Genomic DNA, 14,407 nt, shown 5'->3' with positions numbered 1-14,407 from the left:
CTGTTAAATTCAGACTCCTTTCTCAGTCACCTCCTGGTTGGTGCATCTCTGAGGCTCCAAGAGGAATAATGAAACATGTGAGGCTGCAGCAGGTCTCCAAAAACAAGAGGGGAACCAGGTTTTAGCTACGGTGCCATGCTCGCTGCATAGAGAGGCGTTGGCAACAGGGAGGGTGCAGATGGAGGAGTCACCTTGAGGCAGAAGAGGGGAAGGCGGAGGAACGGCACGTAATGCCAATATATTAGTTTTCAGGTCATGATCCTGCAGATATACTGAGCAACACTCCAACTGACCAGCATTTTTAAATGGGAAAAAACTTAGTTTGTGGCAAGATTTCATGAAATGAAGTGGTGTTATTAAAGAAATCAACCAAAAAGGAAAAGAAATGGAAAGAACAATCACCTGCTGCTTCCATTTATGGTTTAGCCTAAACTGTAAATGTTTTTAAATTTGACCCAGAAGACATTTGTTTTCTTCCAGTGCAACTGGAAATTAAATCAGATTGATTATATTGATTTGTCGCAGCTTTGTGCTTCATGATATGTCGTGTTTCATAACAAATGGAGAAGCAGCTTTCAGCTTCTATGCACCACAAATCTGGAACAAACTTCCAGAAAACTACGAAACAGCCGAAACACTGAGTTACTTTAAATCAAAGCTAAAAGCCCTCATGTTTACCATTGACTTTGACTCGCAATAAGTGGAACATTAATCGATATACTTGATGTTTTGATGATTTTGATGATTGCATTTGACGAAATGTAAAGTTTCTTACTGATTTCACAATTAATGACTGTTTGTTGTTTTCATGATGTAAAGCACTTTGAACTGCTGTCCTGCTGAAATTTTCTGTATAAAAACACGATTGATTGAACAAATTGAACAAATTTTAAACAATCTTTATGCTAATGCTGGCTTGGATTTTTGTTTAAGAGCATTAAAGAAAAATAAACCAGATTTAAATGTAATTTCATCTCTATAAATGTTGACAACTATCATTTTACTTCCATTTCCAAACTATGCACTACTTTCTGTAGCATAAAATCCCAATAAAACTGTGAAAATGTTTGTTTTAATCTCTCAAGTGCTGAAAAAGTTGATACATGAATATTTTTACAAGGTGCTGTGACATGTGGGATAACGTTTGTTCGAAGGAAAATTCAAAATTTGTTAAAAAAAATAAAGTTAAAGATTCTTCTTTTTTTTTATCTTGGTTTAAAATTCATAAAATTGATTTGGACATTGCTTCCAGTATTTAACCACAGTGACCTCTGCTGGTGAAATACAGCCACTGATTTAAAGTAAACCTGTTCAATTCTTCATTATATTTTCCATATTGTTAAACAAAGAAACATCCTGTTGGGCAGTAGATGTGAAAGTATTATTACTCATTAATGACAAAAACTTAATATTGTACCTAAACTTTAAAGGTTTACATTTACCTGGTATCACGAGTTTAAAGATGGGTTCTTCATTCATTCTGATAAATAAATGAGCGTCCAATTGCCAACCTCAAACAGTTGTGACTCGTGACTCGTCCGGCCATGGTTCTGTTTAACCTTAATTCATAAAAGCATGAATAAAGATGACCCTTCTTGTAACTGCATAACCTGGTCCCCATTTTAATTATTCCTGTAAAACCAGCCTGAACTTGTCTAATTAAAAGAAACAATCCCTCAGTCCTGGCAGCGTACCCCTGAGAGCATCATTAATTTTACTCTTCACACTCCGTCCTATTAAAAGCATTTTAATGGAGAAAGTGAGCCGGCAGAGAACAAAGCAGGAAATCATACCAATGAATGACTACATGTCTGTGCACACGTAATAAAACAAGAAGCTTTAACACTTCAAACCACGGCTGGTTCTTCAATCTGAGGAAACCTGGAGCGGGACCTGGAGGCTTGCTCAACATGTTAACCTCTTTAACTTACTGCCATTTCGTCAAAAAAGCTTTTTAACATGTTTCAAAAATAAGAAAATCTCAATGTACAGCTTTTAAACATTATAAATTCAAAGAAAATGGAAAGGCACAATGATTCTGAATGGTAATTCTTAACAGCTGTAAAGTCAGGCTGAAGGGAAAAGTGAGACATTTAGCCTGACATGAATCAACACTTTGTGCATAAGACTAGAGTAAATTAAACAAATAAAGCAGTCAGGCTTTTTGGGAATGTGTAATTTATAGATCAAAAATGTAAAAAAGAATTTTGCAGGTATGCCTCATTAATAGAAAAGCACCCAATTTGCAAATTTTCTTGAACTCAAACTAATGAAAAAATATATATATATAAGCTGTATATATATTTATATACAGTATATATTTTAGTTGCAGTATTTAGCCCAATGTAATACATTAAATGAAAGCAAATTCACTTTCAAATTTAATATAAAATTAAAGAGAAAGTAGAAATTTTTTTTTATTTTTTCATAATAATTTTATACTAAGCAAAAATGAAAAGTATCTGTTCTTCCAAGCCACAAAACAAGAAAATAATCCAGTTCTTCAATTAAAAAAAAGAAAGAAAAAAAAGCTGGAGCATAAATTTTGTGAAGAAATTTAAAATGTTTCGGTTAAATCTGTAACCACAGCCAGCAGGGGGCCTCGTTGAGCTGTGTTTTAACAATATTAAAATTACTTAATATTGTACAAATTAGTACAGCAAACTAAAATTCTCCACCAATGACTGATTAAACGTAGCTGGGACAATAAAACAAGATATTTATTGTACAATAGTAAGACATGATCTTCCATTTTGTTTACTCATACTGAACGTTTCAGTGATCTAAAATTCAGTTTTTCCTCTTCCAACGTCAACATTTCATAGAGTCTGGAAAAAAAACGAAATAAAGTGGTGTTTACCATTAATTTCAACTTGGCTCTCACGATGAAGAATGGCCAAGTACATGCAACTTTTAGAAGGGAACATTAAATGCACTTTAAACTGTAAAAATCTTTCTATTGCAAGGGGTGGACAAAAGTATATTGAACATGGTTTAAGATCAATGAACAGAGTCGATCGGTTTGGTCGTAATGCTGCGTTCAAGTTGTGACCGGAACTGGGAAATTCCGATTTCCCAATCTGAAAAATTAACTGGTAGCCCTCTTAAATCGAAATATACACTGGGAAAGAGGGAGCAACTCCGACTACCTCAAGTTACGATGTGTACGGCTACTCACATTAATATTAATAAAATGTGGTGGAAACATGTTTATTTTGCAAGACACATGTAAAAGTGCGTCAGATATCAATGATATATTAAAAGTGGGGTTTGCTTATGGAAGTTAAAGCTTAAAATTATGTTTAGCAGTGTTGAAATCCAGACTTCTTATCTAGAACGCAGCCTGTCACCAACGGTCGGACATTAAACCCAGCTCCGGCTTCCAACTTCCGAGGTAACCAAACGCAGCATTGAACCCCTGGATCTGTATCCAACCGCTCTGTGTGACGTCATCTGAAGGATGCGCGCGCTTCTTAGCAACGGAAGTTGTGTGTTTGGCTTCTGCCGTTAACTTCCCCAACACACCTCCTTGCTAATGCTGGTTACGGCTTACCTTCAGCGCAATAATGCCGAATTGTTGCGTGACCGGTTGTCATAACCGCTATTACCCCGGTTCCACCATAAGGTTCTACAGAGTACCCAGCGGGAACCGGCAGTTTCAGGTCCAGAGGAGGCGTTTGTGGATAGAGGCGATCCAACAAGCCAACGGCAGCAGTGAAATCCGTGCAGACGCTCGCATTTGTGGAGTTCATTTCATCTCAGGTAGCGTAAAGAGCCGCTTAGCAGTGAGCAAAAAATATTTAATAATATGAGTTTGCTCAGTATTCTCTTCTTGAACCTTTTTGTTCACAGGAGAGGCTTCCACAGATCCAGACAGGCCTAATTTTGTCCCCACGTTGTTTACATGCAGTAAACTACGCCAGGGTCCAACTAGAAAGGCAAAATGGTAACATATATTGACTATTATTTTTAAATAGATTAAAGTATCCATTCTAAATACTAAATGCATTGCTACATTTTGCCTGGGACCTAAAAATAGACAAAATACTAATACTAAAGATCAGTATAAAGTGCTTAAACTCTGCAGTATGTCCTTTATTGCCATGTTTTGCTGTTCAATATGATGGTGTTTTCTATTTTGGATACATTGAAAGGCATTATCACAACAAAATTGGGCATAGATTAGGAATTATATTTGAAAACACAACTTTTGTACCACCATTTGACATATCTAAATGTTTTTACACCATCTAGTCCTACAACAAACATATCGCTGTACTACCACTAATTGTCTAAAACAGTTTAGAGCTCAGATGAAGCCAAATTAACTTGGTGTAAAGGAGAGTTGCAAACTGCAGTGCAAAATTGTATTTACAATATATTACAAAATCCTGCAATGGTGAAATTATTGGGAAATGTTGCAATAACTACATAAGTTGTGATGTATTTCATTTTTCTTTCCTCTCTTTTTCATCTGTTCTTACACAATTAATATTAAGTTAACGTGAAAAAAGCAAATTCATAACACTTGGATTATATTAGTTAACAATTACTGAACTCCAATCAGTTCTTTGCCATCTGAAAACTGCACACACTGATATGATGATCTATTTTTCTGCACTATTAAGATACAATTGGAGATCTTTTCTGTGTTTTTACGTATATATTTATGTAGATTTACATATTTATGAAAGAATATTGATTATAAACTCTTAATATGTGACAACTGAGTCACACACGGACTTCATCAAAATGTTTATGCTTCCTTTTGATTTTTTTTTTTTTTATTAATTAATTTATTTTAGTTTTGCTTTGGCTCCACACATAGAAACATAAAAACATTTTGTGAGCTTAAGCTGTTTTAAGATCAAAAACTCCTACATTTCCCTATATTTACATAAAAAACTGAACTGCTTTAAATATTGAATATATTGATTATGTTTCGCTCCAGTAATTGCTTAATTTGTCTTGCATTATTTTCTTAAGAAATTTGTTTTCATTGATCTTTTCAAGCTAAGCCTGTCAATTTGAATCTTTGCATGTGGTTTATTCGCCTCAGCAAAGCTGATGATTTGCTGCTTTCGTTCAATGAAGGCTGCAAATCATCAGGTTTATTAAACGATTTGAAGCAAAATTTCATAAGAAATTGAAGGAAATCTAAGTAACAAGTGTGCTTAAGTGCCATCCCTGTGCTTATTTGAGCAAACTTCATTTTAAAAAAGTTCAGTACTTCTCATTAAATGATCTACCAAACAGGGTTACATGTCGTGTATACGTGTTAATAAAAAAATGTCGGTTTTTCTCAGCATTCTTGCCTTTCTAAAGGTTACACATCAGTGTGTGTGGTATTGATTTGAGATTTAAACTGACAGAAGAGCAAATAAATTGTTTATAACTGCAAATCTAACCATGTTTCGCGCAGATAATGTGTATAATTATGACCAGCACAGACACTTAGCTGGTTTCTAGCCATGCAGCTCTGTGTGCAGCAGACTGTGATGCCTTGTGCAGTCTGACAGCTTTCTGTCAGAACTCGCCAAGCTGTCGGTGGGCATCAGTTCCCCTTCGCTGCAGATGAGACTGTTTCAGTTCAGCGCAATTTGTTCCTTCGACAACTATCGATAGATACTCAAACAACCCAGAGGAATTGTGTTTTTGGGGACACTAACACAGTCTCGTCGAAACTCATTTAGCATGTGCACTTGATTAGTTAATGTCACCTGCTAACAAATGATGTTATGATGTTTTCTGATATCTAATATCAGAAAACATCGGTTATTCTCCATAACAATAATATTAATATCAGATATTGATATTGGCCCAAATTTTTACATCTTAAAATTTTTGTATCTTATTAAAGCCCGCCAGGCTTATGACACACTGTAAATCTAAAATTACAAGATCAAAAATCAATTAATGTCATACTATGCCACATTATTAGATAATTTTTGGTTGATTATTCTTTCTCAAAGGACTTCTTCTGCCTGTCGAAGAAGTCAAAGACAGAAATCGAATGTGGAGACCAAAACCATAACAACAAGGGGAGACGATGAAGAGAATGAAGACACGACTACCGTGAGAGATGACGAAGAGACTGAAGACACGACTAATCTAAGAGACGACGAAGAGACTGAAGACACGACTACTTTGACAGAAAATGAAGACATAACTGCCCTGAGAGACGACGAAGAGACAGAAAAATCACCATCCCAATCTGCATCTCAGTGTCCAATGGACCACCAGTCGTCTGCTTTGATTGAAACTTCAGATGGACTTTTACCAGAAATGCAAACTTTGCCAGTGTCAAAGGTAGCAGTCACCATCTCTTTGTTGTACTTTCATGCACTTGTAGACTTTTAACTTTGCATTCTTTTTTTATTTAATACGGTTTGTCTTTTTTAGTACACTTATAATTTATTGTGGGTTTTTTGCCAAATAGGAGGAAGAAACAGAAGATGAGAAGATCCATGATAAAGACCAAGAAGTGACCGAATGTGAAGCTGAACCTGAAACGATGGAGACAGAAAACAAATCCAGCCCAAGTCCATCACCACAGAAACTACCAGGAAGTGTTTTAAAACCAGATAAAATGAATCCTGTCGTGCTCATAAAGCCTTTAGTTTTACCACAAGGTGCTTATCACGTTGACCTGAGCAGCTCTACCGCGGTGTCGTCCAAAGAGCAGCGTGAAGATGTGAGTCAGGGAGGATTAACGGAGTCGAGCGCCAACAAAGACCAGCCGTCCTTTCCTTGTAACCTATGCGATCGAACCTTCACTACAAGCCACTACCTGAAGCGCCACAAACTGCTTCATGTTCGAGACGTGAGGAAGTGCCTCAGGTGTGGCGCGCTCTTCTGCCGCCGCCACAACCACGTTTTGTTCCAGACGCGGGCCGAGCCTCTACCCGAGTCTGAGGAGAGTTCCTCCAGCAGCGAGGACGAACCTCTGGACGCAGAGCAGGAGAAAACGAGAAGAGTAACAGAAAAGGCTGACAACGCTTTGAATGTTCAGACTGCCACACCTCCAGACAGTCCTGCTCTCAGTAACTCACCGTTACTGAAGACTTCCAGCCTGACGGACGTCAGCAAACCTCTCTTGGTGTCGGTGAAACCTGCTGCTGTTCCCTCTCCACCCTCTCCGATCACCAGGTTCCCAAGCAACCCAGGGACCGTGTTTCAGATTAAACCGCTCCTGTCGGACACCTCTCCCGCTTTGATACGACCAAATCTTCCACAACAACCCCAACTCCCACCTTCCCTGAAGATCTTTTCCACTCAGCACCTCACCTCAGCCTTGCTCGATGTTCAGAGAAACTACGAATACATTTTAAGCAAGCCTAAAAATGTCGTGGTGAAATTCAAGGAGGAACCAGAGGAGCCGGTTCAAATTTGCCCAGTTAAGAAGCCAGTAAAGCAGGTCAAACTGGAGAAAATCGCTTATGACCTGGAGATGGTAATCTGACTTAAAGCTGACTTAAAACCTGACTTCAGTCAAACTCGCTTCAGTTAAAATGTGTCGCCTATAGAACAGTGTGCAATGGCTTAATCCAGATCTTATTGTAAATCTCTACGTAAGACTATCTTCTCTTCTCAAACATGGCTCCCACACTCACAGGCCTTTGATGACATCACATAAGGTAACCAATCAGAGTAAATATCCTAAATATTCAGATCTTTTCAGTCAAATCCCACTGTTGATGTGGCAGTATGTCTCTGATTGGTCAGAAATGGAGGAAATGCTGATGCTAAATTTTCATGAAAAGCTATTTTACTCTTATTTTTCATAATCTGGAATCATGGGATTGTTCTCCTAAATCATAAATTTAAACCATTTTCAACTTAAATGCAAGTCAAAAGCTTGTCAGTCACTCATCCAGATTAATGATTAATTCCAGCTGATCAGATTTCTGTGCCTCTCATGATGTCATCAAGACAAACGCCACAGAATTATGAGGTATTTTTTCCTTCTGTTTGCTTTTTAGAACAATATTTTTTGTGTGAAATAATGCAGTGGAAATCTACACGTCATATTTTACATGTACACGTGTTGGAAAAATAGGAGGGAAAACCTAATCAGTTCCAGGTAACCCTGATTGATTTGTCTACTGTAACTAAAGTGTAAGACTGTGATCAGTTTTCACTATTAATTATTAGAGGACTGCTGATTTCTGCTTTATTTTTTTCATGTTTTTGGGTGTTGGATTAATCAAGTCAAATTTTGAGCTATTCTTGATTCTATGTGACATTATATCACTACTGTTGGATTTTAAATGACACCTTTACATGTAATTATTAAGCTACGCCAGTAGGCATTCAAGCTGCAGCTTATTTTATATATATATATATATTTTTTTTTCTTTTTTGTCATTAAATTTTTTTGCACACAACTAACATTAGCAGTGTTTCACATTCCACATTATTTTTCTTTTCATTTCAGTTTCTTCTCTACCTCAGCCAGCTATAAAAGCAAATAAAACTGATTTTGTATTACAGATGAAAGCTGCTTCTGGACACAATGTATGTATGTTTAAGTACTCCAGTTTTTCGGATATAAAAGTATTAGATTTTTGTGTAGTGCTGTGTGCAAACTAAGGAAAAGTGGCAACACTGATTCCTGTTTTTCTTTCCAGAAAATGCCTGTCAGATTGTAAGACATGAACTAGTTTTGCACCTGCTTTGTTTACTGAATAAATAAAGATTTGTGTCACACTTGTTGTCTCTTGCTAGTTTTGCACTGTGTATTTGTTTCTTTCACCTCGGGAAATTTTCTTGGCATTAATGTTTTCCATAGACATCCCCAGATCTTTTTAAACTGTGAAACAATTTTTTGTAAATGACCCGTAAGCTTTTTGTTTTTAATTTCTGATTTTTCAGAAATGAAGCTAAAATCATGTAAAGTTTTCAACTTTTGGAGGTCAGAAATGTATTTTTCTCAACCAACTTGGAAATTTTGAGGGTAATCTCAAAATTTCTGAGTTTTTTTTTTTCTCTCTCTCTTTTAGCAAATTTCCAACTCTGAAATGTTGAGATTAATCTCTGACGAGAAATTTACTCATTATTTGTTTTTCTGTCTACAATGGCCCTAATACATTTAAAGAAACAAAATCATTCATTAACCACCTCAAAAACTCAGAGGGCCTTTCTGTGTCCATCAGCCAGAGGTGCACCTGAGTCCATCTGCAAGCTGTACACGTCCCATTGGTTCGGATGCGCCGATCACAATGACCGACGCCTCTGATTGGATGATTTACCCTTCAGTTCGACGCACTCAGAGCTCTGATTGGTTGGCTCATGTTCTCGCGTGCCTTCATACATGATAAACCAGTGGTGCTGATGCTGTGACAATGGGAGCCTTCCAGATATGCACCATCTGAACTGAGGGTCCGGCAGCGGCTGCACGCAGGCTTGACGGACAGCAGAGAAAACATCCGGATAAAGACACAAGGAGGAACCTCCTGCTTCTGCCCGGACAGGGTGAGTCTTACCCCGGAAACCAAGCTGGCATTCCCGGGCCGTCCAGTAAGCTTGAGGCTGGGGGCTGGGGAGCGAGTCTCGGGTACGATAGGCTGGAAATCCTGCTGGCTGTAGCAGCTTCAGCGCGTTTAAGACGTATTTTCTGCATGGCACGCCGCACACAGCACGTTGAATCAGCCGTGCTGTTTATTAATGCAGCTGTGAGTCAACTCATCCCTTTGCTGGACTGCATTGCGGAGAGCAAGCCTTGCAGAACAGCATCTAATAACCATTCAAATCCGGTTGACACACTGATCTCAAGACCGGTTCCACCTCATCGGTTTGCAGTTTTCACGTGTTTTTCATACTATGATAATCAGATACGAACGAGCAAAACAGTCGTACCTGAAATTTCATGTATTCCAGATTTTTCTGCAGCTGCTGCATGGATTATCAACGTTTTGGTTTGAGTGGGATGTGTTGATACTGAACACAATAAGCAGATACAGCTTCACTCGAATGCACACAGTTCTCAATCGATCGGTTAATCAAACTTTAATTGTAGAGCACTTTTCAAACAAACGAGTGTGGCGTAAAGTTGTTTGCACAGATCGAAAAACAGTCATAATAGAACGAAGTACTTGAATACATAAATTAATTAATATTTAGACAAATCAAACAATTTTGAGGAACTGAAATGTGTGACACAGGGGCGCCATGCTAGAGGGGGCGCCATAATTATGATGGAATAATTATTAATTGTAGGCATTTTCTGTATTTTACACTTTACTAAGTATTTTTGATTTAGTTTAGTGAAATAATTATCTTAGAACACTTAAATTAAGACAAAACTAACTTACAAGTAACTTTTCAGCACAATGTAGGAGCTTGGTTTAAGTCAATAACTCTAAATATTGATGAAAAGTACTCGCTAGAAGTGAAATAATCTGCCAATGGACATTTTTCCAATTTAACTTACAAAACGGAAAAAAATGTCTTGTTCCAAATAGTCCTTTCTCATTTACATTAAGGAATGATTGACTTAAAATGATAAAGTTCTCTTTCTTGCTGAAAAGTTACTTGTAAATTAGATTTCTCTTATTTCAAGTTTACTAACATGTGCAGTAGAAGCTCGACCAAAAATACTTGGTTAGACTTGTGTTTTTTAAATTGTATTTGCACAGTTTCTACCTAATTACCTTAGACAAATCTAACAATAATAATAATATTTATTTAGCCAGGTTTGTCCTGTCAACATGTCTTTTACAAGAAAGATCTGGCCAACATATTAATTGCGAATGACTTAAGTAAAACAATTGCACTTCTGCAGCTTGAATGTAATGGGATCAGAAAAATTAAAAGCTTTATTCCTTCTTTCTGTTCTGACGCAATTTGTTTGAAACTTGTGGATATGTTTTAATTTGTTTTACTTTTGCGGAAACGGGTTGCTGTGTGCATGGCGCACATACAGAGGTGACCATGTTACTTTTAAGAGACAGTACTGCATGATGACTATATAGTCTTAGGAAGTGAGGAAGCACAACAAATAAACAGTTTAACTTTTACAGCAGTTATAACCCCTTCTAGCTGCTCCATAAACCAAGGTTGTTCGGCTTCCTTCTGCTTCCCCAGTCCAGAGATGGGAGTGTTCAGCCGGCAGAAGTTTTTCCAGGAGCTCACTCATGGCTGCCTGCTGCCTACAGCTCAGCAGGGCCTGGAGCAAGTATGGCAGCTGCTGGTTATCTGCCTGCTGTGTCGCCTGCTCTGGATGTTAGGTGAGCACTTTGGCTTCGTTCACACTGCAGCCCGAAGTGACCCAAATCCAATTTTTATTTATTTATGTGCCTTAATGTGACCTGTACTTGATCTTTTTTTCATGACAGTCTTTTTCAAATGCGACCCAGGCCACTTGAATATCTGATACGTATCCGATCTTTCCTTCTTCTTCTTCTTTTGTGTTTTATTGGCGGATGGCAGCCAATATCCGATCTTTTCAAATGTGACCTGAATCTTAACGGTCAGGTCGCTTTCAGCCTACCTGAACATCATTGATGTCACTATTCTGCGTCCTGATACGCGCAAGCGGGAAGAAAAACAGCAACCATGGCGGACTATAATAAGGATTAAGTGTTAATATGCTGGTTCCAGTCGAACAACAACTTCAAAACCGTAAGATATGCTTGACCGTTAGCATCCATATTTACTTCCGCAAACGCTATTATGGCGGATCGCAAGCAACTTTAAGGTGCATACCGCCACCTACTGTACACGAGAGTGTAAGCAACACTACTTTACATCTATTAAATTCAGTTTTTTAATGTTGTAATCTGAAGATAAATAAATGATGCGTTCCTTAATCTGTAAATATCCACTATGTTTCCTTAATTTCCAAATATTCCTTTCACTGAGCACTTCTTCTTTTTTTATGTCAGTTGGCAAAACACCGAGCACGCTCTCTATGTGTGGCGTTATTGCGTCCTCTACTGCCCATGTGAGACACTTTCAGGTCGTTTGCTGTTCACCAAAAAAATTAAAATCCGATTTGACAAAGAAAATCGGAATTGGGTCACTTCAGGCTGCAATGTGAATGTCAGTCATTTTGGTGTTGTTCACCTTTTTAAGTGGCTATTTCGTAAATCGGTTTTAAAACTTGCTTTGTCAGGTCTCCCTTCCTTCGTGAAGCACCTGTGCACCGTGGCGGGAGGTTTCTACACGCTGTACCTGTTCTTTGAGCTCCACATGATCTGGGTCGTCCTTCTCAGCCTCCTTTGCTACCTCTTTCTCTTCCTGTGCCGCCATTCGACCATCCGAGGAACCTTTCTGTCTATAACGGTTCTCATCTACCTGCTTCTTGGGTAAAAATGTTTGTTTTTCACATAAAGTGGTCACTTATAAGTTACTTTTGTCTTATTTCAAGTGAATTGATATATTTGCACTAGAAATGAGACCAAAAACACTAAGATTTTGTGTTTTCACAGTGTGGACAAACATTAAAATCTTAGTATTTTTATCTGTCTTGATCAGGGAGCTGCACATGATGGATACCACCAACTGGCACAAAATGAGAGGTAATGCGGAGTCTGTTTATCTTGCTAACAAGCAACAATGTTACAGTTGTAATTTGTGATCTGTGTAGGTTCACAGATGGTGGTTGCCATGAAAGCTATCTCGTTGGCTTTTGATCTGGACAGAGGTGTTGTGACCAATGTTCCCTCGCCCATTGAGTTCATGGGCTACATTTACTTTGTGGGCACTGTCATCTTTGGGCCCTGGATCAGCTTCAACAGCTACAAAGAAGCTCTAGAAGGACGTAAGTTGGTAAGTTTGAGGCAGTAAACCTTAAGTGTTGGAAAATATTTTGAGATTTTTTTTACATCTATACCACTACATCAGTCATTAATAAACTGTTGGTGGTCACTGTGACGTGAACTCAAAGTGTGACACATACAGTTAGCTTACCAAAAGATTGTGCTTAAAAATATTGATGGGTAAGTAGCTTAAGATTGAAAAGAAAAGCAGTGGAAAGGAAACAAGGCAAGGATTACTTATGAGATTGGAGCAATTAATGTCTGGTGGAATATTTTTCAGTTTCTTGGTGTGAGTTTCTGAACTTTTGTTTTTATAATACACAAAGGTGGGTAGAGTACTCAATAAATTGTACTCAAGTAAGAGTAGCACTACAATGTATTTTTACTCAAGTACAAGTTAAAAGTAACTATCCAAGAAAATACCCAAGGAAGAGTAAAAAAGTATTTGGTAAACATTCTACTGAAGTACTGAGTAACTGATCAACTTATCAATCATTTTATGTTTAAAAACTACATCACCAGACAGATCAAAAATATAAAGTTAAGTGGAAATGTTGGTATTTTAAGGACGAAAATGACAATAATTTATTAAAAAAAACAAACTAAATCAAACAAAATACTTTTTTCTGAATCTGCTGCTTTCAATAAAAAACTTATGAAACTTTAACAAAAACTGCAGGTGTGTGTCTGGTGAATGTTTGATAAAAACATGTTGGTTTTTCATTCAGTGGGGAGAAAATCCAGAAAGTAAGAGTAGAAATACTTTATAATAAAATTACTCAAGCAAAAGTAAAAAGTATAGCATAGTAAAATACTCCTAAAAGTACATGTTTTTCAAAGTAATTACTCAAGTAAATGTAACAAGTCTAACAACACAGAGCATGGCACCAGCACACAGATCTAGGTTTTCCTGGCCTGTGGCTGCACTGCGCCCCACGCTGACTAACTGCATTTGCAACACATAAAATAAAATAAGTATTTACGTCAGGCTGAAAGAAAACAAAGATTAGAGACCAGACTTTTAGAATCTTAATAACTCAAAATGTCCCTGCATAGACTTGTTTGTGGTTTTGTCAGTCACATTTACCAAATAGCAACTCCCTTCTTCTTACGATGAACAAAGACAACAATGTGTGTTAAGAAACTAATATTTTTATTTCAGATTTTATATATTAAGATGTTTTGTTAGAAATGCCTTGTAGAGAAATATTCTGCCAAATTTCAAATTAAAAGGTATCTTCTCCTGGCCTATTGGATAAAATCCCAATAGAAAAGACTGAATTTGTGATTTTTAATATTTTTTTTTTGACATGATAAAACATACCAAGTTAACGTCAGCTGTAACTTGTTTCTTCTTCCCAGAGTTTAGGATGGATTGTAAAAGTGTCTCTTAGCTGGGTGAAGAGCCAGATCTGCCTTGTTGTGTCCAACTGTGTGGCTCCCTACCTCTTCCCCTACTTCATCCCCGTCTATGGAGACAAGCTCCTACGAAGGCGAGTGACACACAGAGCTTCGTCTGAATGAGTTGCAGCCTAAGTTTTCTATGAGTTAATGCTGGTGTCGCCTGTTGTGTTTACAGTAAAAAGAGGAGGAAGATCAGGTGAGTAAAGGTCCACAGCTCTCCTGGTCAGTCTCATCATTGTAGA

General features: G+C 37.6%; 2 protein-coding genes across 3 annotated transcripts in view; both read left to right on the top strand.

Moving 5' to 3' along the window:
• Positions 1 to 3,439: 3,439 nt before the first annotated feature.
• On the top strand, positions 3,440 to 8,718 carry LOC106954509 (uncharacterized). 2 transcript variants are annotated; one of them, XM_015044062.1, is made up of 5 exons: positions 3,440 to 3,762; positions 3,853 to 3,946; positions 5,973 to 6,051; positions 6,088 to 6,309; positions 6,440 to 8,718. In XM_015044062.1, exons 1-5 carry the CDS (start codon positions 3,567 to 3,569, stop codon positions 7,460 to 7,462), a joined length of 1,614 nt encoding a protein of 537 aa, XP_014899548.1. In that variant the 5' UTR covers positions 3,440 to 3,566; the 3' UTR covers positions 7,463 to 8,718. The 2 variants fall into 2 exon arrangements, with proteins under 2 accessions (XP_014899548.1, XP_014899540.1); XM_015044054.1 differs by having other exon boundaries at positions 5,973 to 6,309.
• A 527-nt stretch (positions 8,719 to 9,245) lies between these two features.
• The window catches only part of LOC106954495 (porcupine O-acyltransferase), a 21,898-nt gene continuing 16,736 nt past the window's right edge, over positions 9,246 to 14,407 (top strand). The window contains exons 1-7 of the mRNA XM_015044028.1: positions 9,246 to 9,474; positions 11,086 to 11,228; positions 12,116 to 12,308; positions 12,478 to 12,521; positions 12,590 to 12,771; positions 14,124 to 14,254; positions 14,341 to 14,361. Of these exons, the coding sequence (XP_014899514.1) occupies positions 11,093 to 11,228; positions 12,116 to 12,308; positions 12,478 to 12,521; positions 12,590 to 12,771; positions 14,124 to 14,254; positions 14,341 to 14,361 (707 nt within the window). The 5' untranslated portion in view covers positions 9,246 to 9,474; positions 11,086 to 11,092. The remainder of the gene's footprint in view (positions 9,475 to 11,085; positions 11,229 to 12,115; positions 12,309 to 12,477; positions 12,522 to 12,589; positions 12,772 to 14,123; positions 14,255 to 14,340; positions 14,362 to 14,407) is intronic.

The sequence above is a fragment of the Poecilia latipinna genome, unplaced genomic scaffold, assembly GCF_001443285.1.
Source record: "Poecilia latipinna isolate Pla-1442-1.1 unplaced genomic scaffold, P_latipinna-1.0 Scaffold36, whole genome shotgun sequence".
NCBI lineage: Eukaryota > Metazoa > Chordata > Actinopteri > Cyprinodontiformes > Poeciliidae > Poecilia > Poecilia latipinna.
Note: the sequence above shows the minus strand (reverse complement) of the source record. Positions and strands in the feature narration are given on the sequence as shown.

Excerpts from the sequence above, each read along its gene's own strand:
- LOC106954509 (XM_015044054.1), top strand. The coding sequence starts at position 3,567 with ATGCCGAATTGTTGCGTGACCGGTTGTCATAACCGCTATTACCCCGGT. Across the intron at positions 3,947-5,972 it reads CCAACTAGAAAGGCAAAATG|GACTTCTTCTGCCTGTCGAA; the intron begins GTAACATATATT and ends TCTTTCTCAAAG. Across the intron at positions 6,310-6,439 it reads AAACTTTGCCAGTGTCAAAG|GAGGAAGAAACAGAAGATGA; the intron begins GTAGCAGTCACC and ends TTTGCCAAATAG.